Raw genomic sequence first — 25,671 nt, 5'->3', positions numbered from 1 at the left:
AACGCCTCCCTCCGTGAATTGATTTCAGCCACCATCCACCGCCTTTATCACCTTTCGAAAACCCTAATTTTGTGGGTTTGCGATGCCGGAAGATCCCGACTCCTGTCCTTATTTTTCCTCCGACGATCTGGACGACCTCGTTGTCCCAGACACACCAGAGCATCTATGGCCCTCATACCCTCCCATAGTCGCCCGCTATCCTATCGGAGCCCGCTATCCAGTCGAAAACTTGACGGACACAGTTGTCCCCGAAACGGAACCTGAATTCCTTCCCAAATCTGAGATGTTTGAGTACTTTGGGGGTGAAAGCCCTTTCTATGGTCCACCACCACCAGCCACCCCCTTTTATGGTCCACCACCACCAGCAGCAGCCACCTCCGTCGACATACCTCAAGCCTCCCCCATCGTATATTCAGACGTGGAGAAGGAAATGTTTGCAATCTTGCTGCCAAAGTTTTTGGTTCTAATCTAATCTAAGTATGTTGTCCCTCAAATTTCTATATTTCGGGTTTGGATAATGTGGGTTTGGAGACTGTGGTTGTTCGATGGATTGGAGGCTTGGTTGTTTGAAGGGTTTGAAAAATGTGGTTGTGTGAAGGGTTTGGAGGTTGGGGTGTGGATGGGTTTTGGGGCTGTGGGTCTGGATGCTGTGGTTGTTGTTTGATCTGGAGGCTGGGGTGTGGATGAGTATTGAGGTTGTGGGTTTGGATGTTGTGGTTCTTGTTTGATCTGGAGGCTATGGGTTTGGATTGACTTGGTTGTTGTTTTATCTGGATGTCGTGGTTGTGATAATTGCTGATGTTGAGTTATTCCTTATGATGATAGTTATGTTCATATTGATCTGTTCCTGTGCTGATTTTGTATGGTTTACTGATGTGTTCCCTGTGATGATTTTGTATGGTTTACACATACTACTGTGTTCCCTGTGATGAATTTGTTTGTGTTTCTTGTTGCTGAGTTTTCTGATTAATGAGCCACCCCTGTTCTTAGGTTAGGAGGCTTGTTTGTCTATGATTTAACCATGCTATCTGAGGGATTAGGCTTTAAAAACCATACAAATTCATTATAGAAACAATTTCACATTACAAGTCACCCCTTTACAAGATTAGGAGGCTGTTATGTGAGATAGGCACCCTTAGAAGCCACCCCTTACAAGGTTTGGAGATTGCCCTATGATGAAAATTTTCTGAGGGATTAGGATTTTAGAAGCCACCCCTATACAGGTTTGGAGGCTTTACAAAATGACAAAAAACAGTTGAATAGCATAAGCCACACCTAATTCTGAGGCTTACACACCCACTGACAAAAAGTATGATTTCTACATGCTGAACTAGAAGCCTACAACTTCACTGACACCTGAGATGTCATATTTCGTGCTCACATCATTTTCTGGCTGTTGGAGGTATGCCACAGCAGTCTTCACAACTTCTTCTTCCACCTCTATAGCATCTGGCAGTGTCCCCATCTTTGTTAATCTCTCTTTATTCATGTGTGGAGTTTTGTAGCAATTTCCCCCTTGCACCTTAAGTATCTCAGTTAGACAACTTTGTAGAGTAAGGAAAACATTGTTGAGTGTGTACGGATTAAGTTCTTCAAAAGACATATGCACATTCCTCAACAAGTCATCCACTCCCTTAGCCACTTTATCATCTTGTAGAGATTGGATTGCTCTGAAATATCCCAAATCCAACACATTACAATATGGGGATTGTGGTGGTTGGCACCTGAGATGAAACTTGAACCCATCTGTGGATGCATGCTGATTTATGTGAGGCTTGGCATTGTCTTGCTGAATGAATATCTCTTTGCTTAAATTTTCTGGCCATTTTGCCTTAATTGCTGGTATGATCTACACATATATGATCTGTTACTATGTGATTGAATGAATTATGAGGAAAAAAAGTGTACCTTTTGAATGAGGCAATCTTTCATCACTGCTTTGTTCACTGATTGAATGGGTTTTGTCTCCATAGTCCCCCTTGGCCTGTTCTTTGATTTCCTCTTTGCTGGCTCCATAGTGGTGAAAGGAAAAATTCCTATTTTTCCATCAAAAGTTACTTCTCCATCTCCTGCAATCTGAGGTCTACATACAACACACATGAACATCACATTTGTGATGAACCTCTTTGACTTACATGCTCTATATGACTCAATCTCATCTGGCAGCAGGTAATATCTATCCGATGTCTTAGTCATGTAAAACCATGTAAAACCATTTTTCATCTATGTGTACTACATTGTGCATTGTGTGATATTTTAACATACCATTGACTATGAGTGGTTGAATATGGCTGAGACCCCATCTCATTCTTGCTAACTTGTTGGAGACAGTGAGTAGGGGCTTTATAGCATTTGTGTATGGCCTGATTTGCTCTTCTTTCACAAACCTAGCCACTGTGCTCTTGCTTACATCAAGTTTTGAAGCAATCTTACGGATGTTAGATCTCTCAAGGACGGAAAGATCTCTATACTTGACAGCATTAAGCTGGAATTTATCTTTGTGCTCATAGCCCTTAACTCTTTCACTTATGTGCACAGGTACACCACTCTGAATTTGAAGTTTTGCCTCTGCCCATATTCTGTGGACCGTCTTCCGGCTTACTCCAAACTGTTTTGCTGCCTTTTCAATAGCTCCATATGGTGCTTCTTCTGCCTGGCTCGATTGCAGCAGACTTTGAGCTAGCAGATTTTTGGTGGTGTTTGGTATTATGCGTGACTCTCTTCCAGCAGGCTCCTCCATAGCCCAATGATGAAATTTTTCTGAGGGCACTAGTTCTAAAAATCACCATTTGTAGTTGTAGCTATTCCTTTTATAGATAGGTGTAGCTTGAGTTTCCCTCAATTATTGTGTGTATGAAATGATGTTCCCTCCATTAGTTTGAATTACTTTCCCTCCTAAGTGTGGTAGGTTTTTGGGAAATTCCCTCTCAAAATGTATGGAATTAATTAGAATGTCAGCACCTATATTTTGAAATGCAGAGGCCAATTTGGAGTTATTTACTCATACATTGAGCAAGTTTTGTTGTTGTAAAATTGTCTGCAACTGTATTTAATCAATTTTCAGTAATTTTGCTAATCTCATTTTAATTACATAAAATTGGTTAAGTATAGATGTTAATTGTAAAAAAAAAATGGATGTAAAATTTGTTAGTTTTCCCTTTACACCTCAATTTAAAAGAAATGATTAAAAGAATAGCATCAATGTGGGACCCAAACTCCACTACACACCTTCATTTAATACAAAGTCAAGCCAATTCTTAAAACCCGTGCCCAGTTAAACTGGGACGAATTTTTATGGACGGAGGTAGTATTTTCACACTTCCGGCGCGCCACGAAGATAAGTTTGTGTCGAAAATCTATCGATTCGGGTTGGATGAGAAATTTACACAGTTTGATAAAGTTCATAACTTTCATGCAACATTAAAGTTAATGGGAAAAGTTAACTATTTTGAAAATTCATAAATTTACAGGCAATTTGCCCTTTGTTTTATTAAAGCCACACTCTTATTATTGTTGGTTTATGAGTAGAAGCACATATATTAACATAGGGATGTGATCAAATGAAACCTCAAATATTTTACAAACTCAAAACTATGATCTGTACCATTGAAAAATGTCAATAGATCACAAAAAAACATCAATAGGAAAATGTCAACAGAATTTCAACGGTAGTCAATGATTGATGTTGTGTTGTAATTGTGTTGATACTGTGTTGACATTAAAATCTTGAAATTTTACACTGTATTGATATTGTATTGAAACTGTGTTGAAGCTATGTTGAGGAGTTTTAAATTTGTACAATATATAAGTTTGCTTTTTATCACTACCTTATAAACATATATTTTATCTTAATTGTGAAAAAAATGACAATATTATCCTAGAAGAAAAAATGAGGAAACAGAGGAAAAACAGAGGCATTAGCATATGGTTAATGAGTTCAATCTGAATACATGAGATGAAGCACTGATATGGAGCGGAATGGGATTGGCAATCCTGGTGGATGCTTAGCAAGTTCTTGAGCCACCTCCTTCATTGGCAGCCTCGACTTCGGATCAGAGCTAATGCATTTCAGTGCTGTTTTAACCACTCCAGCCACTTCCCTCGACACTCTTACATCTTCATCCGGAGATGGTAGCCTCTTGTCTAATAGTTGCTGCACCATCATGTTTTGAGCAACCTGCGTGGATCTCTTCATCATCGTCATGGAGGAAACAAAATCCCCCGGGTGGTCCCCAAACATGACTTCCAGTGCCAGAACTCCGAAGCTATACACATCACATTTTTCTGTAACCACCATTGTGAAGGCCAACTCTGCCGCCAACAAACATGTTATCGTCATGAATACAATTACTTGAAACTATGTTATTGTGTGTAAAACATACCTGGTGCGATATATCCCCGAGTTCCCACGAGTATTGTTTGATTGGATGAATCTGGATCCAACAATCTAGCAGTACCAAAATCAGATATACAACCTTCAAACTTTGAATCCAAGAGTATGTTGCTGCTCGAAATGTCTCTGTGTAGAATAGGTGGGTCGCAATCATGATGCATGTAAGACAATGCATTGGCAATTCCCTTCACCACATTTACTCTCTTCTTCCAGTTCAGCTCCACGGCTTCTTCTTCATCCTTCAACACACTAAAGAGGCTTCCTCTATCCATGTAGTCGTAGATGAGAAACATGCTCCGTTGGTGTAGACAAAAACCAAAAAGCTTGACAATATGGCGATGGCGAATCTGAGAGAGAACCTTGGCTTCATTCCTAAAAGAGGAGTCAAAAGTAGGATTATCTCCTTCAAATCTGTGAAGCTTCTTAATGGCAACAACTTTTCCGGTGGGCAGTAGAGCTCTGTAGACACTCCCATAGCCTCCAGTTCCGATGCAGTATCTCAAGTCAAAGTCTTGTGTTGCTTGGATGATGTCTTGATAGGCGATTTTTCCATCGAAGTTCCAAATGTTGAATATGTCACCATGTTTGGGATGAGGTGTGACTGATGCTGCTTTCTTCTCCCTTCTTTTGGAGAATATGAAATAGATTCCACAGAAAATTAAAATCACAAAGATTACATAGTAAAGAATTTCCACATCTATTGTGGATGTAGTCGGAAGATTTAAATTGAGATTCCCAATGAACGATTCCCTCCCAAATCTAAGCCGCACGTCAGGTGGAATGTGGCCCTCCAAACTATTGAAGGACAAATTGATTCCATGCAAAAGTGAAACAGATTCAGGGATCTCACCAAAAAGATGGTTCATCGAAAGATCGATATCGAGAAACTTTGCATTAGGAACATCTCCAAACGGAATAGGTATCCGTCCGTGGATTGAATTCCTACTGAGGCCTATGGTTGTGATAGAAGGAAGCGTGTGTATTCCTGCTTCAAAAACACCTTCCAAGCTATTGCCATCCAAATTCAAGATCTCCAATTTTGTTAATTGGATCATAGTTGAGGGCAGAGAGCCATTGATGTAATTGTTGCTCAAATCAAGAACAATCAAATGGAGGAGGTATCCTATTCCAGAAGGAATGGAACCGAAAATGCTATTAGAAGAAATGTGAAGCATCTTTAAGTTAGTGAGATTTGATAGCGAATGAGGCAGCTCACTTTGGAGTTGATTGTATGATAAATCAAGACGAGTAAGTTTGGATAAAGCTCCTATTTTATGTGGAATTACCCCATGAATGCCATGGTTATAAGATATGTCAAGAACCTCTAAGTTAGTGAGATTTGCCAGGGAAAGAGGCAGCTCACCTCAGTGTCCATTGTATGACAAATAGAGATGAGTAAGTTCGGATAAGCTTCCGATGTTAGGTGGAATGGCACCACTAATATCATAGCTATGAGAAATGTCAAGTACATGTAACTCGCTCAGATTTGCTAAGGAAAGAGGTAGCTCACTCATAAGGTAGTTGTGTGACAAATTGAGATGAGTAAGTTTGGATAAGCTACCTATTTCAGGTGGAATGACACCAATAATGTTATAGTTATCAGAAATGTCTAGAATGCGTAACTCACTTAGATTAGCCAATGAAAGAGGCAGTCGGGAATTGAGTTGATTATTGGAGAAATTGAGATAAGATAGGTTGGAGAGGTAACCTATGTGTGGTGGGATAGCTCCATGGAGTTCACATTCGGTGAGATGAATGGTAGTCAGAGATGTGAAAACAAGGGGATCAAGATGGCGAAGATCGTGACACCAAGTTTGATCATCGCATCCTACTATAGATTGTAGGCTTAGCTCTGCAACGCGGCCATGATCGTCACAGGTAATGCCTTCCCAGTGGCAGTGATGAGCTGAGGAGTTGGTATGAGGCCATCTAAAATCTATCAATGCTTGCAATTCTCTGCTCGAATTTGAAACATTCATTGCTACTGCTTTACTCAAAATTAGTGTGGTGATGAAGAGCATCCATAAAAAAAACATCTTTATATATATGATCTGGTATTGTAGCTCTAATATCATCACTCATATATAATATAATTGTTTCCTGATTAATTCAACAAGTTTCACCATCATCATTCAATCCCACGCGTTATTATATTCTCTACGCTTTTATTCTACTCCACATTTTACGCTTCTACTCCACATTTTATGCTAGAATGTGGAAAATATCCATGCAATCAAATCGTCACGATGTAATGGAAATATGATTACTAGAGTAATTGGGATGTCATGAAAATATGTGTAATTCTGAAGTACTTTTGTATACTACCTTCGCCCAATTCTTAGTAGTAAATGACAGTATGAGTTATAACGGCGGACGCAGATATTTGTCAAAGGTAGGGGCTATATATTAAAATTTTGTACTGGATAATAATTTTCTTATACTTTTTTATTTAGGTAGGGGATTTTGCACATTAATTCACACAAATTACTAACAAAATTATAATATAATACAACTAGAAAAGAAAAAAAAAATTGGGGAAGGGCTTAAGCCCTCTCTCATGTCTATGTGTGTCCGCCAATGGTTATAGAACAAAATTAATAATGTAAAAGATATATAGAGAAAAAGTGATTGAAGTAGTTTTAGAAAATTGTGGCTCATATTATTAGTGATAAAAAAGTTACTATAAATAAATAGAGCATAATTTTTGTGGACATACTAAAATAGAAAATAAGACTATATTATGTGGACTGAGATAATATTTTGATGTACTTATTTTGTTTGTATTATTATTCTAATTGACACATTTTTCTTAGGCCCTGTTAGGTGGAGATTTTTAGGCCTAATTGAGAATTGAGATGCAATCTCAGCCACTCATTCACAGTTTTTGCTCAATATCAACAGCGTGTAGTTTATGTCAACTAAGGGGTATTATCATCAATAGCATCAAATGTCAACAACTTATAGTTGACATTATATTTGTATAGTTGACATGAATTATATATGTAGTTGACATTATATGTGTGTAGTTGACATGAATTGCATATGTAGTTGACATGGATTATACACATAGTTGACATTATATGTGTGTAGTTGACATGAATTGAATATGTTGTTGACATGGATTATACACATAGCTGACGTTTTATGTGTTTAATAGACATTATATATGTGTAGTTGATATGAATTGTATAGGTAGTTGACATAAATTAGGTATATAGTTGACATTAAAATTTAAAAAAAGGCAGAAAAACTCCCATTCCGGAAACGAGAACAAACTCTCTTCCGTCTCTCACGTTCTGCCTTCTCTCTCCCACCTTCTTCATCCCCAACACCTCTCTCTAGATTTCTACCACAAATTGGACAGATCCTAGATCTCCAAAATAGAACACCCCTTCACAAAATTAGATACACCCAAGCTAAAAAAACCCATCGTTTCTCCAAGTTGCTGCTCTATCAGAATCGACGCCGCAGCTGTCGTCAGTCCAGATCCCCTCTGCGTTCACGTGAATTCAAAATGCCAGAGACGAAACGGAGACGAAGGCAGAGGAGATTGACTCGCCGGAGGTGAGCGGCCGAAGGAGGATCTGCTGGACGGAATCGACGAGGATTCCTATCTCTGCACTTCCATCCACGACCTCGACTTGTTCTTGAAGAGTTTCGAGGAGGAAATCACTGCATCTCCCACTTCCGGTCACGGATCTGGAGCGACTGAGGAAGGAATCGTCGAATCGGCGTCGGATTGCGGCGAATCTGGAGGGGTTGAGGAAGGAATCGTCGAATTGGTATCGGATTCCGGCGAATCGCGGCCGGATCTAGGCTATCTGCTCGAGGCATCGGACGACGAGCTAGGATGAGTTTTGAGAGGATGAGTAGCTGAATAGCGGCAAAGAGCTTAGACATCAATATATGAGGTGCCGAGTTCGAGCCCCATTGACATCAGTTGTAATTTCCTCCTTGCTTGGGAGTTTATTTATAATTTGTAATTTCCTCCTTCATATAGGAGTTAATTTTTTGAAAATAATAATAATAATAATAATAATTAAAATCATGAAATTATCATGCTGCCCTTTCATAATAAATTAATCTAAAAATATTTTTTGTGTGGCAAAATCTAGACCACTCATTTAATAAAATGAGTGGCTGATATTGCATCTCATTTTTCAATTACCTTAAAAATTCTCAATTGATCATGGACCCATTTTTCTTTATAGACTGTTAAAGATGGACATATTTTTTCTAAAATTAAAATATTATTTTTCACTTTATTTCTTTTTAGTTTTTATTCTCTTTACTCAATCTACAAAATAAAATTACATATAATCTTGTGCTAAATAGAAAATGCTCCAAACATATGGAGAAAGTATTAGAATTGAAGTAAATGGTCAATTCCCATTGACTTGGACTTAGAAGTCTATGCACTAGTCACTATTAACCATTATTAATCAACCCAACTTACACGGGGCAAGTCTACAAGATACTATTCCACAAAATTATTTTCTAATCTGAAAACTTATTATATGATATTTTAAGATACTATATTACACTTAATCTCAACAAATATATATTTAAGGAAAGACATATCATAGAAAATTCCAACTCCCAAAGTTGTTAGCTTTTATTGCGTCTAATTACTACTCCATTTTCTGTCTCATAATTTATTTATTTATTTATTTTGGGCTTATTTCAATTGAGATGCTCACTAATTAAAGTAACATTAGCTTCACACTTCGAATTGAATTCTAAATTTGTCCCTTGCCAAGTCACACTTCCGGCACGCCACGAGAATAAGTTTGTGTCGAAAATCTATCGATTCGGGTTGGATGAGAAATTTACACAGTCTGATAAAGTTAATGACTTTCATGCAACATTTAAAATTCATGGAAAAAGTTAAAATATTTTGAAAATTCATAAATTTACAAGCAATTTGCCCTTTGTTTTATTAAAGCCTATTCAGTCACCATGTTTATCGATTTGGGATATAATGAAAATATGTTTAATTTTGTATGGCAAGCTTATACTATCTTTGTCCATAAAAAATAGTCTTACTAGTAGATAACATGAGTTTTAAAATAAAATTAATAAAGTTTCCAAGATTCAAAAATAAAAATTTACTCCATAGTTGAAGTACTTCTAGGTAAGTGTGTGACTCATTTTATTAAAGAGAAAAAATTACTATAAATAAATAGAGAATAAATTTTATGGACATAACAAAATATAAAATAAGACTATTTTTAGCTCAATCTCTTTTAATAAATGGATAGTATCATTTTTTTGGTTTTATTATTTTGTTAGTACTATATCACTCCATCCTAATCCTAAGTGACAGATTTTTCTTTTTAGAATTTTTACACTAAAATATACACATGTTCTAAAATAGAAGTATTATTTTCTTATTTTATACTATTTCCTACTTTTATTCTCGATTCATGAAATAAAATTGTATAAAATATTATGGGAATAGAAAATGCTCCACATATATAAAATTGAAGTAAACGGTCAATTGCCATTGACTTGGACTTAGAAGTCTACACTCGAGTCACTATTATTCATTTTTAATCAACCAGGGCCAAGTCTACCAGATATTTCACAAATTTATTTCAATTTGAAAGCCCATAATTAAAAATATTGATAATCTACACATACTCCCGATAATTGAATATTTTTAGGAAAGATATAAACTTAATCATAGAAAATTCAACTCACTGATTTGCCTATTTTGATCATATACATATAATTTCTTGTAAATTGATCGCATTAAATTACCTAGGAAAGTCAGTGGTCCGGACATATTATACAATGGTCCGGACATATTAAACAAGATATGTCTAGTTAATTATAATGGCAAAAGGAGAGACCAATAAGGAATGAATATTTCAGCAATTTAATTGACTGGACATACCACGTGACAATGTAAGACTACTAAAATTTTATTCCCGTTGATTTTCATAATACTATCTGATATTAGAGGCAATTCTTGAAGTATGAGAAGTAAAAATATTTATTTCTAATTTTTTATTAGTACCCCCTCTGTCCCATAAAAATAAAAATTTTATTCCCGTTGATTTTCATAATACTATCTGATATTAGAGGCAATTCTTGAAGTATGAGAAGTAAAAATATTTATTTCTAATTTTTTATTAGTACCCCCTCCGTCCCATAAAAATAAAAACATTTTTTATTTAGGATGTTCCATAAAATATTCCTTCTATTTTTGGTAAGAGTAGTGCTAAATGGCCATAATGTGACTGGCCATAAAAATAAAATATTAATAAAATATTGTTACATTTAATGCTTATTTACTTGGATTTAGTTCATCTTAAAAGTAACAATTATCTACGACTAATTTACCCTTTGTCTATAAATAAATACACATAAAAAACTAAGTCATCAAATCATCTTGGAACTTTGAATTTGTAGCTCATTGTTGTTTTATGTCAGCTTACTCAGTTTTTTTTAAACTTTAATTTATTGTTTTATATTTTATTATTTAATTGTTTAATATGTATAACTGCTTTAAAATCAGAACCTATAGCTTTATGATATTAAAATTTGATTATTGTTGATTATATATATAGATTCACTTACAAATGAAATAATTTAAAATATATTATATTTAACATTAATATTTAAATAACTTATAAATAAAATAAATGTAAACGTTTTACTCATTATTTTACATACTAATTCAAACTTTTTGAGAAAAGATTATTCCAATATTAAAAGTATATATAGAAAATTCTGATTAAATAAAATATAAAATTAATGGTTGGAGATAAATTGAAATCTTAAATGGTTCATAAAAATTGAGACACAAACTATTGTGCAATTCATAATAAAAATCCATTGAAATCCTCAATAATTCAATCAAATCAAAATTAATTAAATTATTAATTGAATATAAGATCAATTAGAATTTTTTTAATTTTTATATTAAATCTAAAAATTAGTAGGAACTCTCAGTTGTTCAATTATACTGAATTTGAACACTTAGTTGAAAATCATTCGAGATACTTAATTAACAAATTAAAAATAAAATAAATCAAAATTCCTATATATAGAAAACATAAGAGAAATGTATCCCTCTTTTCAATTCTTTTATGTAGATTTCGTATCACTTTTTTATATTTTTATTCATTATTTTTGTATTGTTATTTAAAATTTTGTGTAAAATTAATTTTAATGTTATACTAATATAAATATCTACTGAGATTAGAATTCAATTTTTACTAATTATTTTTGTTATCCTTTATAAAAATAAGTCAATTATTAATAGTTAGTATTTACATAATTATAACAAAATATATGTAAATATTATACTAGTATACAATGCATTTATAAAAAAAGGTAATTCAGTTTTCTTAGAGGGGACAATGTTTCAATATTAAAAGTATACATAGAAAATGTCTTATTCTGAATGTATAAATTAGACAATTGGAAATTACTTAATTGAAATCCATTAAATAAATTAAAATCCTAGATAAGTTATAAAGCTTAGTTATGACAAAAACTCATATATAGTTTATAATCAGTTTAATGTATTCAACAATTCAATTAATCGAAAATGAGTAGTATACATTTTTATTTGAAATTAATATTGTTCAATTATATATCTATAATCAGTATAAACCCTCAATTGTTATGATGTCACATCTTAATATTATCAATTAAAATCTTGAATTGAAACATAACATCCAATTAAATAAAAATGAATTAAATCTCCCGTTAAATCTAAGATCAATATAAAACCATAATTATATTTATTTGTATATCATAAATTCATAATACAACGTAGTAGTTGAGTTTGACCATATATTAACTCAATTACTTATTTGAACGATCATAAACTTATAATTTTGATCACTTATAATTTAATCATATATTAACTCAATTTTGATTAATTCAAAATATTGTTAAAGATATTTTTAATACAATTAAAGACGTTAATTTGTGTCCTTAAAAAGTAATCTTTTGTAGCGCATGTGAATCATTATAGTTGTGAATATCACCATTTTATATTTATAAGTCAAATTAATTATCGATAATTTAATTTACTATCACTCATGTTAATTAGGAGATCAATTTGAGTAGTATGTAATATTTTTATTAAGTTATATAATATCATATCATGATAGTATAATACTACTTTATTACGTAAAAATAAAATATTACTCCCTCCGTCCCGCTTAAGATGACACGTTTTCCTTTTTAGTTTGTCCCAACTAAGATGACACATTTTCTTTTTTGGTAACTTTCTCTCTCCAATTAATACACTCAACCACTTTTTCTCACTCCTATTAAAATATACATCTTTCTTTATCTCTCTACTTTAATACTTACACCCACCTTCTCTCTCTCTAATTGAACACTTTAACCAATAACTCCTAAAACCCCGTGTCGGCTAAGTAATGTGTCATCTTAGCCGGGACGGAAGAAGTACTACTATAAAACTCAAATAAAACTTAGAGTAGTCTATCACAAGGCACCAACTACCAAAACTCATCCATTAAGCTCAATTTCATCCCTCATTTCTTACTAGTAATTAGTACTATACTACTATACATTTCACTAATATACAAATAAATATATTGACTATGAAGCTGGGGAGTGATCAATTGCTAACTCATTATTTAATTGCTAATTACAATTAATTTAAGGCCATATGATTTTAGAAAACGTGTGGTCTACAATTTGCCACGTGTAATTTTCGGTTTTATTAATAAAATAAAAAAAGATATAAAAAAACTCCAAATTAGAGTTTTGAATGAAAATGTCAATATAGTGTTTCGAAAATATCAATACAAAGCTTTGAGAATGTCAACACAATGCTTTGAGAATGTCAACACAATGCTTATATTGACATTCTACATGTATTATATTGACATATTTTATATAGTATGTTGACATTTCTGCTGTACGAAAAAATTGGAAGTTGTTGGCATGTTTTAACACATCTTCTCCTCACTCACATTCAATTGCATCACTGAAGAGGGAAAATATTCAGAGGCATTTCCACATTTCGTCGACTTCTCTTACCTTAGGGAAAATATTTAACACTAGCTCTCTCTGTTTTTTTTTTTGAATGGCAGCACAGGTGTGGAGTGAGGATATGGAGGGTGATAGGCATTTCAGTCATCCTCATCCATTGACTTCCTTTGTAGATGACAAGGAAGTGGATGAAACTGATAATTTTCATTCTTGCAAAATATGTGGTTTGCCAATTCTGTCTGCCCCTTCCTACACTTGCACCTTTGCTGCTTGTGATTTTTTTCTGCACGAATCATGCGCGCACAAATTCCACCAAAAATTTATCCATCCCAATCATAGGCCGAGATATAAAGACCACACGCTTTGTCTCCAAGTAGGAAGTCCGAATTTCACATACAAATGTGAGGATTGCAATTTTGAAATGCATCCTCTAGTTGCAGTGGATGGTGCTGAGATCAAAACCAAACACAAGAGCCATCCACCTCACCCCCTCGTGGCTCAGTGTAGAGAGATTTTGACTCGTTGCGATGCTTGTGGGGAGAGACATGATGGTTTCTTCTTCTCGTGCCAACTCTGTAATGTCTGGATTCATCAAAACTGCACCATACTACCTACCGCTCTCAAACTCTTCTCTAATCCAGAACCTTACCTTCTCGCTTATTCTATTCCTAACCATATCCGAAACATTGAGTGCATCGTTTGCTTCCAACCCTTGCTTCTTTCCCATAATGCCGTCTATTTTTGCCCCAAAACTGTGAGATTTTCTCATGTCAGATGTGGACTCGACAAAATTCAATCCAGTACGTCAAAATAGTATATAACTCATTCAGTCAACTTCATATACTAATATTACTATTATTAACTTTGTATTCATTCATTGCAGAAACAAGACTAAAGTTGATCCAACTACCAGACGACGAGTTGGACACATTTCCCCCCGCGGCCCCACCCTTTATAATGTCTATAGGTGCACTACCTGCTATTTCTACATTCATACAAGGTGTGCCTTACTACCAAAAAGGGTTCATTTTCGTAAGTTTGATCAACATCATCTGCATTTGATCACTACTGGTACTATTAATGGTAGTGATCACGACATCTGTGAGGTGTGTGAGTAAGTTATAGAGTGCAAGTATTGGTTCTACCACGGTGCTAAATGCGACTACTCTTTCCACGTGAACTGCATTCCCTCGCTTGGCTATTTGTCCAAAGTCAAATTCGGAGGCAAGTGTAGCATGCCTTGTCACTCTCATCCTCTCACACTTACACGGATGCCTGCCTATGAAAGAAATGAGAAGTGTGGGTATTGCAACCAAATCATTCAGGGATTGGTAGATCAAGCGGCTTTCTCCTGTTCACAATGCGATTATTGGATTCATTTTTCTTGTGCAAGGGATTCATTCACATCCTCTCAGAACCGTAGATCCTTGGTTTTCGGGGAATTGTTTGAGGTTTTATTAACGGGTCGTGTTTGTGTTTGTTGTTATCGTGTTCGTGTCGTTATCGTGTCGACACGATAATATCGACCCGACACGCACGATTTGCCACCCATATGAGATATTTTACTTTTGTCATGGGCTAATTAACTTATAAGTACCAAAAATATTTTTGGCGAAAAAAAAATGAAGAACTTTTTTGGAAAAGAAATGAGGAATTTTGAGGGAGGAAAATTTATGTTGTGTGATTTTTTCCACGCGTTTATCTTTACATAACACTTTTTTCTACGTTCACTAATGTTTGCCTGGTTTCGGTAGAGATTTGATTACTCTTCTTTATAATAGTTCAATTTTTTTAACAAAACTTAAAAAGTAAAAATAAGTGGGGTATCCGAGATGAGAAACATCCTACACTAACTAACTGCATTTTGTCATTATACTGTGCAAAACATTTATTATTAAGATAATGAAATATGGACTATTTTTAAGGGCGGATGAGTATTTAACAAATACAAAATAAAAAAATTAAAGTCTTATAAGTCAATTAGTAGAGTTTTCAGTGATTTACTCATATTTCCAATCTTTCCTTTTCCATAGCAATGCATGCATGCAATGCATTTGGAGGTGTTCTTTTCCTTTCATAATTCATATTAAGTTCCAACTTTTTCTTGGGACTACTTCTCTTAGAAATTTAGAATGATGACAACCTTTAACACCAGTAGATTTTGCAGTACATAGTTATTAACTGGCTATATATTTTCTAACACCGACACATAACTAGAACTAAAGTTCTGATCTATTCTTGTTTTGACATTGTTGTGTTTGAAAGAAAAAATCCTCAGACCATATATTAGATTTATTGGAGAAAAACCCAAAAGTTCAGTGCCCTATTTGTTATAACTATAAGACAAAACCAATAAAACAGAAAAGATAGAACAACACACAACTACAACAATAGCTACACAATGGTATAAGCTCAATCTGAATACATGAGGTGCTGAACTGATATGGAGTGGAATGGCATTGTCAACTGTGGTGGGCGCTTAGCGAATTCCTGAGACACCTCCTTCATTGTCGGCCTCAACTTTGGATCAACGCTTACGCAAGTTAGTGCTAATTTCACCACTCCAGCCACTTCCCTTGAGACTCTTAAATCTTCATTTGGAGATGGTAGCCTCTTGTCCAAGAGTTGTTGCACCATCGTGGTTTGAGCTAACTGTCTGGACCTCACTACCATCATGTTCATGGAGGAAATGAAATCCCCTGGATGATCTCCAAACATGATTTCCAATGCCACAACTCCGAAGCTGTATACATGACATTTTTCTGTAACCACTATCGTGAAAGCTAGTTCTACAACCAACAAACACATAATCATCAATATAATATACAGAGTTTGTTGAAGCTATTTTATGGTATGCATACCTGGTGCGATATAACCCCGAGTTCCCACAAGTAGAGTCTGATCGGAAGAATCTGGATCCAACAATCTAGCTGTCCCAAAATCAGAAAACAACCTTCAAACTCCGAATCTAAGAGTATGTTGCTGCTCGAAATGTCTCTGTGTAGAATAGGTGGGCTGCAATCGTGATGCATGTAAGAGAGTGCATTAGCAATGCTCTTCACTACATTTACTCTCTTCTTCCAGTTCAGCTCCACGGCTTCTTCTTCATCCTTCAACACGCTAAGAGGCTTCCTCTTTCCATGTAGTCGTAGATGAGAAACATGCTCCGCTGGTGCAGACAAAATTCAAAAAGCTTGACAATATGGCGATGGCGAATCTGTGAGAGAACTTGGGCTTCATTCCTAAAAGAGGAGTCAAAAGAAGGATTATCTCCTTCAAATCCATGAAGCTTCTTAACCGCAACAACTCTTCCAGTGGGCAGTAGAGCTCTATAGACGCTCCCATAGGCACCAGTTCCGATGCAGTATCTGAAGTCAAAGTCCAGCGTTGCTTCAATGATGTCTTGATAGGCGATTCTGCCATCGAAGTTCCATATCTTGAATATGCCACCATATCTTAGATCAATTGTGTTTGACGATGCTTCTCCTTTTCGTACGAGAAATGCTACAAAGATTCGAATGAAAATTGTACTCACAACGCAACCGGCCATGAGGGTCATCCCAATTAATATACCTTTGGCCTCTTCTCGATCTTTTGGGGGGAATAATTTGAGGGACGGAGAAAGTACGAGAACTATAAAAGAGCGTTTTACAAATTTGATTTGCCTATAAAAGAGGCAGCTCACCCCCTCAAGTGTATTATGAGACAAATCAAGGTAAAAGTTAGCTTAGATAAGTTTCCTATGTTAGTAAGATTTGGCGGTGAAAGAGTCAGCTCATCCATGTGTTGGAAATATATCTTGAGGTGTTCCAAGTATGTTGGGAAGAGAATGCGTGGAGTCCCAACCTATTGGGAAGAGAATACCATTTATAATGTAGAGTTTATATATTATAGTTTCTAGGTATATTTATATCTAGTGTCCTATAAATACCTATGTACTCCATGTATCAACAACAATTCAAACTAAATACAATGTAGTCGATAAAGCTTTGAGTGTTTTTATTTTCTGCATTTTAGTTTTCAACATGGTATCAGAGCAGCTAACGATTCACCCAGAGAAGAACAAATGAAGGTAAAGAGATTGGAAAAACCTACGGATAAAATACCATAGCAAGACCCAACAGACACGGCGTCACGACGGCAGCGGCAGCAACCGCGTCTGGAGCTGGCGGTGCTGTCGCTTGGCTGAACCAAGACGATGACAGTGAGGTCTCGGCAGTTAAATTTCAAACGGGCATCAATGGCGAAGCCTGACCATGGCGAGGCAACGGCTAGATCGAGCGACAACACAGCCGGAGAAGAAAACAGAGTAGTCCTCGGTTTGTCCGGCCGAGGGGGAGAGGAAGTATCCGACCAAACAATTCCTCCCAAATCTATGTTGGCCAAGAAGGCCAAAGATCTGCCGGTGGGAGAAGAGCTAAAACACACGAGAGAGAGCAGAGAAGACCGATTTGATATTGGAGGAATGGAGGAGCAACTACTGTCAAACGATTCATCTCTGAATCAAGGAGAGAATTGCTGAGGAAGAGGCAGAGCAGCCAACATCTGCGTGGCGAGGGGGAGAGAGATAGCGTCGCCACACCGTTGTTATGAAGGCCTTGGTGGGAATGAAAACCGGAGAAGATCAATCCGTAGCAGCACGTTGCTACGACTGAGAAGAGTCTTGGAGAAAAGAAACTATCACTGGCCATAATAGCTGCCGTAAAGGAAGCTGCTGCCGGCAAAGTCAGATAGGCCTGTGAGGGAAAGCAGTGTTGCATTCTGAGCACGACCGGAGAAGGAGAAGCGTCGCATTGTTGCTGATGCAGAATTGAATGGGGAGCTATTGAACCTACATCCATAGCCATTAGCCAATAAAGTAAGCAGCAAAGAATCTTGAGGTCTAATCAAGAAAAGAATATTAGCCGGAGAAGAAGGATCTAAGGAGCAGAGGCCCCGCAGAGTTCGGCATAGGTGGTCACCTATTTCAGGGTGAAGATTGCCACGGAAAAGACGAGGAGTTGTCCAGAGGGCGACAAACGGACCAAGTACTGGACCACTCGTCCTCAAAACAGGAGCACCACCAGTGGAGGGAATCCCACCAGGAATGGAGCCGGAGATAGGCCGAGTCGGATGCAGGAAAGGGAGCCGTTGTTGGAAGTTCGAGAGAGAAGCGAAAGCAGCCCGTCGCCGTAGAGTATGGGCCGTCAAAAATGGCGCAGTTGTGGAGCCGATGTCATTCAGAAAGCTGCGGTCGCCATCTATTGGCAGTATATAGGCCGCTGAGAAGAAGGCAGAGGCCATCGTGAAGAGCTCATGGTGGAAGGTGGTCCGGAGAGGTTGCTGCCTGCTTCCTTCTGACGGGTTGAAGGTGTGAGATTCAAATCTTTCCATGTTGGGATGCTACAATCCAAAAGCGTAACTCCTCGACACGAGTCAAAACTGTCATAATGGCTCCTAATGGCACGAGCTAAAACTGCCGAATATGGCTCCTAATGGCACGAGCTAAAACTGCCGAAGATGGCTCCTATGGCATGAGCTAAAACTGCTAAAGATGACTCTAGACACGAGCTAAACTGCCATCAGAAAAATTGAAGTACTCCTAAATATGAGTATAAACTATTTATTAAAGTGAAGATCGTGCAAGTTAAGTGTCGAAAAATTCGATACTTAACTTGAGGGCGAGTGTTGGAAATATATCTTGAGGTGTCCCAAGTATGTTGGGAAGAGAATGTGTGGAGACCCAACCTATTGGGAAGAGAATACCATTTATAATGTAGAGTTTCAATATTATAGTTTCTAGGTATATTTATATCTAGTGTCCTATAAATACCTACGTACTCCATGTATCAACAACAATTCAAACTAAATACAATGTAGTCGATAAAGCTTTGAGTGTTTTTATTTTCCGCATTTTAGTTTTCAACACCATGAGTCCATTGTGATTTGTTAGACAATCGAGATAAGTTAACTTCGATAAGCTTCCTATGTTGGGTGGAATGAGACCATATACATAATAGTTATCAGAAATGTCTAGTACGTGTTAGATTAGCTAATGACAGAGGCAACTCACTTTGGAATTGGTTATGAGACAAATTGAGATAAATAAGGTTGGATAAACTTCCTATGTCAGGTGGAATGAAACCATAAATGTTGTTATCAGAAATGTCAAGGACATGTGACTCACTCAGATTTGCCAATGAAAGAGGCAATTTAGAATCAAGATGATTATGGGAGCGATTGAGATAAGTTAATTAGGTTGGAGAGGTGACCTATGTGTGGTGGGATAACTCCATAGAGACCACATGAGCTGAGATGAATGCTAGTCAGAGATGTAAAAACAAGCGTATGCAAATAGCCAACATCGTGGCATGAATGTCCACCACCAGCGCATGGAGTTTGCAGGCTTATCTGTGATCATCACAAGTAATGCCTTTCTAGTGGCAGTGGTGAGAAGTGGAGTTTTTATAAGGCCATCCAAAATCCCTCAATGCTTGAAATTCTATGCTATTATTTGCAACATTGCTTCATACTGCTTTACTCAACAATAATGTGGTGATGAAGAGGATGCTGAAAGTAGTAGCAATTAAATCCAATAGTTGTATGATCTGCCTAGTTTGTATTAACTATCTCTCTATATAGTTATTTGAAATATTTAATCAATACAAAAGATCCTGTAAGGTCAATTGCTGAATTGTCAGGCTATTCAAAGACTGCCCCACTTTGCTACAAATTTTCCAAAACTTCCCTTTGACAAGTAACTAAGTAGTATACTTCTTAAGGACAATGGCAGAGTATTCAATGACTGCCACTGGATGACTTTTTCCCTTTCATGACAAGTCATGCTTTATCTTGGGAGTAATTCTATTAAATCACAATTAATTATACACGTTTAAATTCAAAGAAAATCACAAAAATTATGAGTATATCAAGTCAACCCAGAATTGTATTCAAAGATTGGCCTACTCTCCTAGAAATTTCCACTACTTTCCTTTTCCTGCATTCAATGATATGAATCTTTGACTTGGAATAAATAGCTTTGTTTGTTGTAGAGTACAAAATAGAGTAAAAGAAACTAGTGGTGGCAATCTACTTAGAAGAGAAAAAACATTACTTATAAATCACATAAATATGCTTACTATACCCAATGTCAAGCACATGTACATATATCAACATATACTTTATCTTGATTCTACAAATATTGACAACATTATTCAAAATCAAGAAAGACTACGGAAACAGAGAAAAACAGAGACAATTTCATATGGCTACTTCACATCTACTATAAATTTATTACTCCTACTATAAAAAGAAGCTGCTTTTAGGCAATTGTGAGCTCAGTTTGAGTGCATGAGATGAAGCACTGAAATGGAGCGGAATGGCACTTTCAACCGTGGTGGATGCTTAGCGAGCTCCTGAGACACCTCCTTCATACATGGACGTGCCTTTGGATCATAGCTTATGCATTTCAGTGCTGTTTTCACCACTCCAATCACTTCCCTCGACACTCTTACATCTTCCTCCAGAGATGGTAGCCTCTTGTCCAATAGTTGTTGCACCATTATGTTTTGAGCAACCTGCGTCATCGTCATGGAGGAAATGAAATCCCCTGGATGATCTCCAAACATAACTTCCAATGCCAAAACTCCGAAGCTATACACATCACATCTTTCTGTAACAACCATAGTGAAGGCCATCTCTGCAGCCAACAAACATGCCATCAGTATGAAAACAATGACTACTTGAAACTACGTTATGATGCATACCTGGTGCAATATAGCCCCGAGTCCCGACTAACATAGTGTGATTGGAAGAATCTGGATCCAACAATCTAGCTGTCCCAAAATCAGATAAACAGCCTTCAAACTCTGAATCCAAGAGTATGTTGCTGCTCGATACGTCTCTGTGGAGAATAGGAGGGCTGCAATCGTGATGCATGTAAGATAGAGCATTTGCAATGCCCTTCACAACATTTACCCTCTTCTTCCAGTTTAGCTCCACAGCTTCGTCGTCATATTTCAACACGCTAAAGAGGCTTCCTCTTTCCATGTAGTCGTAGATGAGAAACATGCTCCGTTGGTGCAGACAAAAACCAAAAAGCTTGACAATATGGCGATGGCGAATCTGAGAGAGAACCTTGGCTTCATTCCTAAAAGAGTAATCAAAAGCAGGATTATCTCCTTCGAATCTGTGAAGCTTTTTAACAGCAACAACTCTTCCAGTGGGCAGTAGTGCTCTGTAGACGCTCCCATAGCCTCCAGTTCCAATGCAGTATCTAAAGTCAAAATCTTCTGTTGCTTCAATGATGAGCTGATACGCGATGTTGCCATCGTAGTTCCATATCTTGAATATGTCGCCAGGTCTCCCCTCAGGTTCGGCTGTGGCCGAAGCTGCTTTTTTTCTCTTTCTGGAGTATATGAAACAAATTACAAAGAAAACTGAAGTCAAAACGAAACAGCCAATGAAGGTCACCACGGGGAATATGATTTTGGCATTGCTTCGATCTTTTGGGGGGAATAATTTGAGGTTGCCGGAATATGAGTCTTCAGAGAACTTCGACCAGACACTGGGAGGAATCCGACCCTCTAAATGATTGAAGGCCAAATTGATTGTATTCAATTTACAAAGAGATTTGGGGACTCCACCAGAAAGATTGTTCCGAGAAAGATCGACGTTCAGAAACTGTGCATTAACAACATCTCCGAAATCACAAGGTATCCCTCCTCGGATTGAATTCCTGCTAAGGCCTATGGTGTTGATAGAAGGAAGCATGTGTATTCCTGCTTCGAAAACACCTTCCAACCTATTGCCATCCAATTTCAAGATTTCTAATCTTGTTAATTGGCTCATAGTTGAGGGCAAAGAGCCATTGATGTTATTGAAGCTCAAATAGAGATGAGTAAGTTTGGATAAGCTTCCTATGTCAGGTGGAATGAGACCATAGATGCCATAGTTATAAGAAATGTCAAGCACAAGTAACTCACTCAGATTTGCCAATGAAAGAGGCAGTTGAGAATTGAGTTGATTATGAGAGAAATTGAGATAAGATAGGTTGGAGAGATAACCTATGTGTGGTGGGATAACTCCATAGAGACCACATGAGGTGAGATGAATGCTAGTCAGAGATATTGTGACACCACGAACTTATTAAAATTTGGGAGAATCTGGCCAAATTCGTGATATTATTGAACAATAAGCTATAAATAGAATTCTTAGATGAGAAGCACTTTCTCTTATTATTCTTGTTTTGCCTTCTTGTGATTGAAGCAAAAACCGACAATCTTCTGATCAAAATGCTGAATGAAATAGAAAATGTTAGGATAGGAAAAGCCCCAATACTCCACATTTTGTTTAGAAGCTCTTCTAAAAATAGAGGTGATTGATTCATAGAGATCTTTATGCTTTGTTTGACACGAGACACTGATTATTATCGGAAAAAACTAACAAAATGGGAGAAGATAGAACATGAGATGAAGCACTGATATGGAGCGGAATGGCATTGTCAATCGTGGTGGATGCTTAACGAGCTCCTGAGACACCTCCTTCATACACAGCCGCGACTTTGGATCATAGCTTATGCATTTCAGAGCTGTTTTCACCACTCCAATCACTTCCCTCGACATTCTTACATCTTCGTCTACAGATGGTAGCCTCTTGTCCCAGAGTTGTTGCACCATCATGTTTTGAGCAAACTGCGTGCATCTCTTTGTCATTGTCATGGAGGAAATGAAATCTCCCGGATGATCTCCAAACATAATTTCCAATACCAACACTCCGAAGCTATATACATCACATTTTTCTGTAACCACCATTGTGAAGGCCAACTCTGTGCCCAACAAACATGTCATCATCATGAATACAATTACTACTTGAAACTATGATATGATATGCATACCTGGTGCAATATAGCCCCGAGTTCCCACAAGTAGAGTTTGATTGGATGAATCTGGATCCAACACTCTAGCTGTCCCAAAATCAGATAAACAGCCTTCAAACTCTGAATCCAAGAGTATGTTGCTGCTCGAAATGTCCCTGTGTAAAATAGGTGGGCTGCAATCATGATGCATGTAAGAAAGTGCATTGGCAATGCCCTTCACGACATTTACCCTCTTCTTCCAGTTCAGCTCCACGGCTTCTTCTTCATCCTTCAACACACCAAAGAGGCTTCCTCTTTCCATGTAGTCGTAGATGAGAAACATGCTCCGCTGGTGCATACAAAATCCATAAAGCTTGACAATATGGCAATGGCGAATCTGAGAGAGAACCTCGGCTTCATTCCTAAAAGAGGAGTCAAAAGTAGGATTATCTCCTTCAAATCCATGAAGCTTCTTAACCGCAACAACTCTTCCAGTGGGCAGTAGAGCTCTGTAGACACTCCCATAAGCACCAGTTCCAATGCAGTATCTCAAGTCAAAGTCTAGTGTTGCTTCAATGATGTCATGATATGCGATGTTGCCATCATAGTTCCATATCTTGAATATGTCACCATGTCTTCCATCAGGTGCTGCTGAAGCTGATTTCTTTATGTTTTTGGACCATACGAAGATTCCAGTGAAAACTGAACACAGAAAGGAACAGCTTAAGAAGGTCACCACAGGGAATATAATTTTGGCATTGTTTCGATCTTTCGGGGGCAACAAGTTGAGGTTGCCGAAATATGCGTCTTCTGGGAACTTCCCCCAGAAACCGGGAGGAATCCGGCCCTCTAAATGATTGAAAGCCAAACTGATTGCTTTCAAACTAGAAAGAGATTTGGGGACTCCACCAGAGAGATTGTTCCAAGAAAGATCGATAGTTAGAAACTGTGCATTAGGACCATCTCCTAAATGAAAAGGTATGCATCCTTGGATTGTGTTCCTGCTGAGGCTTATGTCTGTGATAGAAGGAAGCATGTGTATTCCTGCTTCGAAAACACCCTCCAACCTATTAAAGTCCAATCTCAAGGTTTCCAATTCTGTTAATTGGCTCATAGTTGTGGGCAGAGAGCCACTGATGTTATTGTTGCTCGAATCAAGATTTATCAAAAGATGGAGGCACCCTATGCCAGAGGGAATGGCACCGAAAATGCTATTAGAAGAAATGTGAAGCACCTCTAAGTTAGTGAGATTTAATAGTGAAAGAGGCAGCTTACTTTGGAGTTGATTGTATGATAAATCGAGATGAGTAAGTTTGGATAAGCTACCTATTTCAGGTGGAATGACACCATTAATGTTATAGTTATCAGAAATATCTAGAACGCATAACTCACTCAGATTTGCCAATGAAAGAGGAATAACACTTTGGAGTTTATTATTCGAGAAATTGAGATAAGATAAGTTGGAGAGAGAACCTATGTTTGGTGGGATATCTCCATAGAGACCACACGAACTGAGATGAATGCTAGTGAGAGATGTGAAAACAAATGACTACTTGAAACTATGTTATGATGCATACCTGGAGCAATGTAGCCCCGAGTTCCCACAAGTAGAGTCTGATTAGACGAATCTGGATCCAACAATCTAGCTGTCCCAAAATCAGATAAACAACCTTCAAACTCTGAATCCAAGAGTATGTTGCTGCTCGATATGTCTCTGTGTAAAATAGGGGGGCTGCAGTCGTGATGCATGTAAGACAGGGCATTGGCAATGTCCTTCACCACATTTACCCTCTTCTTCCAGGTCAGCTCCACGGCTTCATCATCATACTTCAACACGCTATAGAGGCTTCCTCTTTCCGTGTAGTCGTAGATAATAAACATGCTCCGTTGGTGCAGACAAAATCCAAAAAGCTTGACAATATGGCGATGGCGAATCTGAGAGAGAACCTCGGCTTCATTCCTAAAAGAGGAGTCGAAGGTAGGATTATCTCCTTCAAATCTGTGAAGCTTTTTCACAGCAACAACTCTTCCGGTGGGCAGTAGAGCTCTGTAGACGCTCCCATAGCCTTCAGTTCCAATGCAGTATCTGAAGTCAAAGTCTGCAGTTGCTTCAATGATTTCTTGATAGGCGATGTTGCCATCGAAGTTCCAAATGTTGAATATGTCACCATGTTCGGGATGAGGTGTGACTGATGCTTCTTTCTTTTCCCTTCTTTTGGAGAATATGAAATAGGTTCCACAAATAATGAAAAACACAAAGATTACATAGTAAAGAATATCCAGATCAAATGTGGAACTAGTTGGAAGATGTAAATTGAGATTCCCAAGGAACGATTGTCTCCCAAATCTAAGCCATACGTCGGGTGGAATGTGGCCCTCCAAACTATTGAAGGACAAATCAATTCCATGCAAACGTGAAACAGATTCAGGGATTTCACCAAAAAGTTGGTTCATCGAA

General features: G+C 37.2%; 2 protein-coding genes across 2 annotated transcripts; both read right to left on the bottom strand.

Moving 5' to 3' along the window:
• Positions 1 to 3,900: 3,900 nt before the first annotated feature.
• On the bottom strand, positions 3,901 to 25,667 carry LOC125209986 (MDIS1-interacting receptor like kinase 2-like). Its single transcript, XM_048109566.1, has 3 exons — positions 24,791 to 25,667; positions 23,253 to 23,915; positions 3,901 to 4,311 (listed from the first exon to the last, which is right to left on the bottom strand). The coding sequence occupies exons 1-3, from the start codon at positions 25,665 to 25,667 to the stop codon at positions 3,938 to 3,940; spliced, it is 1,914 nt and encodes a 637-aa protein (XP_047965523.1). The 3' UTR covers positions 3,901 to 3,937.
• LOC125210381 (MDIS1-interacting receptor like kinase 2-like) lies at positions 20,454 to 22,480 on the bottom strand. Its single transcript, XM_048109938.1, has 2 exons — positions 21,124 to 22,480; positions 20,454 to 21,056 (listed from the first exon to the last, which is right to left on the bottom strand). The coding sequence occupies exons 1-2, from the start codon at positions 22,205 to 22,207 to the stop codon at positions 20,695 to 20,697; spliced, it is 1,446 nt and encodes a 481-aa protein (XP_047965895.1). The 5' UTR covers positions 22,208 to 22,480; the 3' UTR covers positions 20,454 to 20,694.
• Positions 25,668 to 25,671: the final 4 nt, after the last annotated feature.

This window comes from Salvia hispanica, chromosome 3 (assembly GCF_023119035.1).
Source record: "Salvia hispanica cultivar TCC Black 2014 chromosome 3, UniMelb_Shisp_WGS_1.0, whole genome shotgun sequence".
Taxonomy (NCBI): domain Eukaryota; kingdom Viridiplantae; phylum Streptophyta; class Magnoliopsida; order Lamiales; family Lamiaceae; genus Salvia; species Salvia hispanica.
This window is presented reverse-complemented; position numbering and strand designations above follow the sequence as displayed.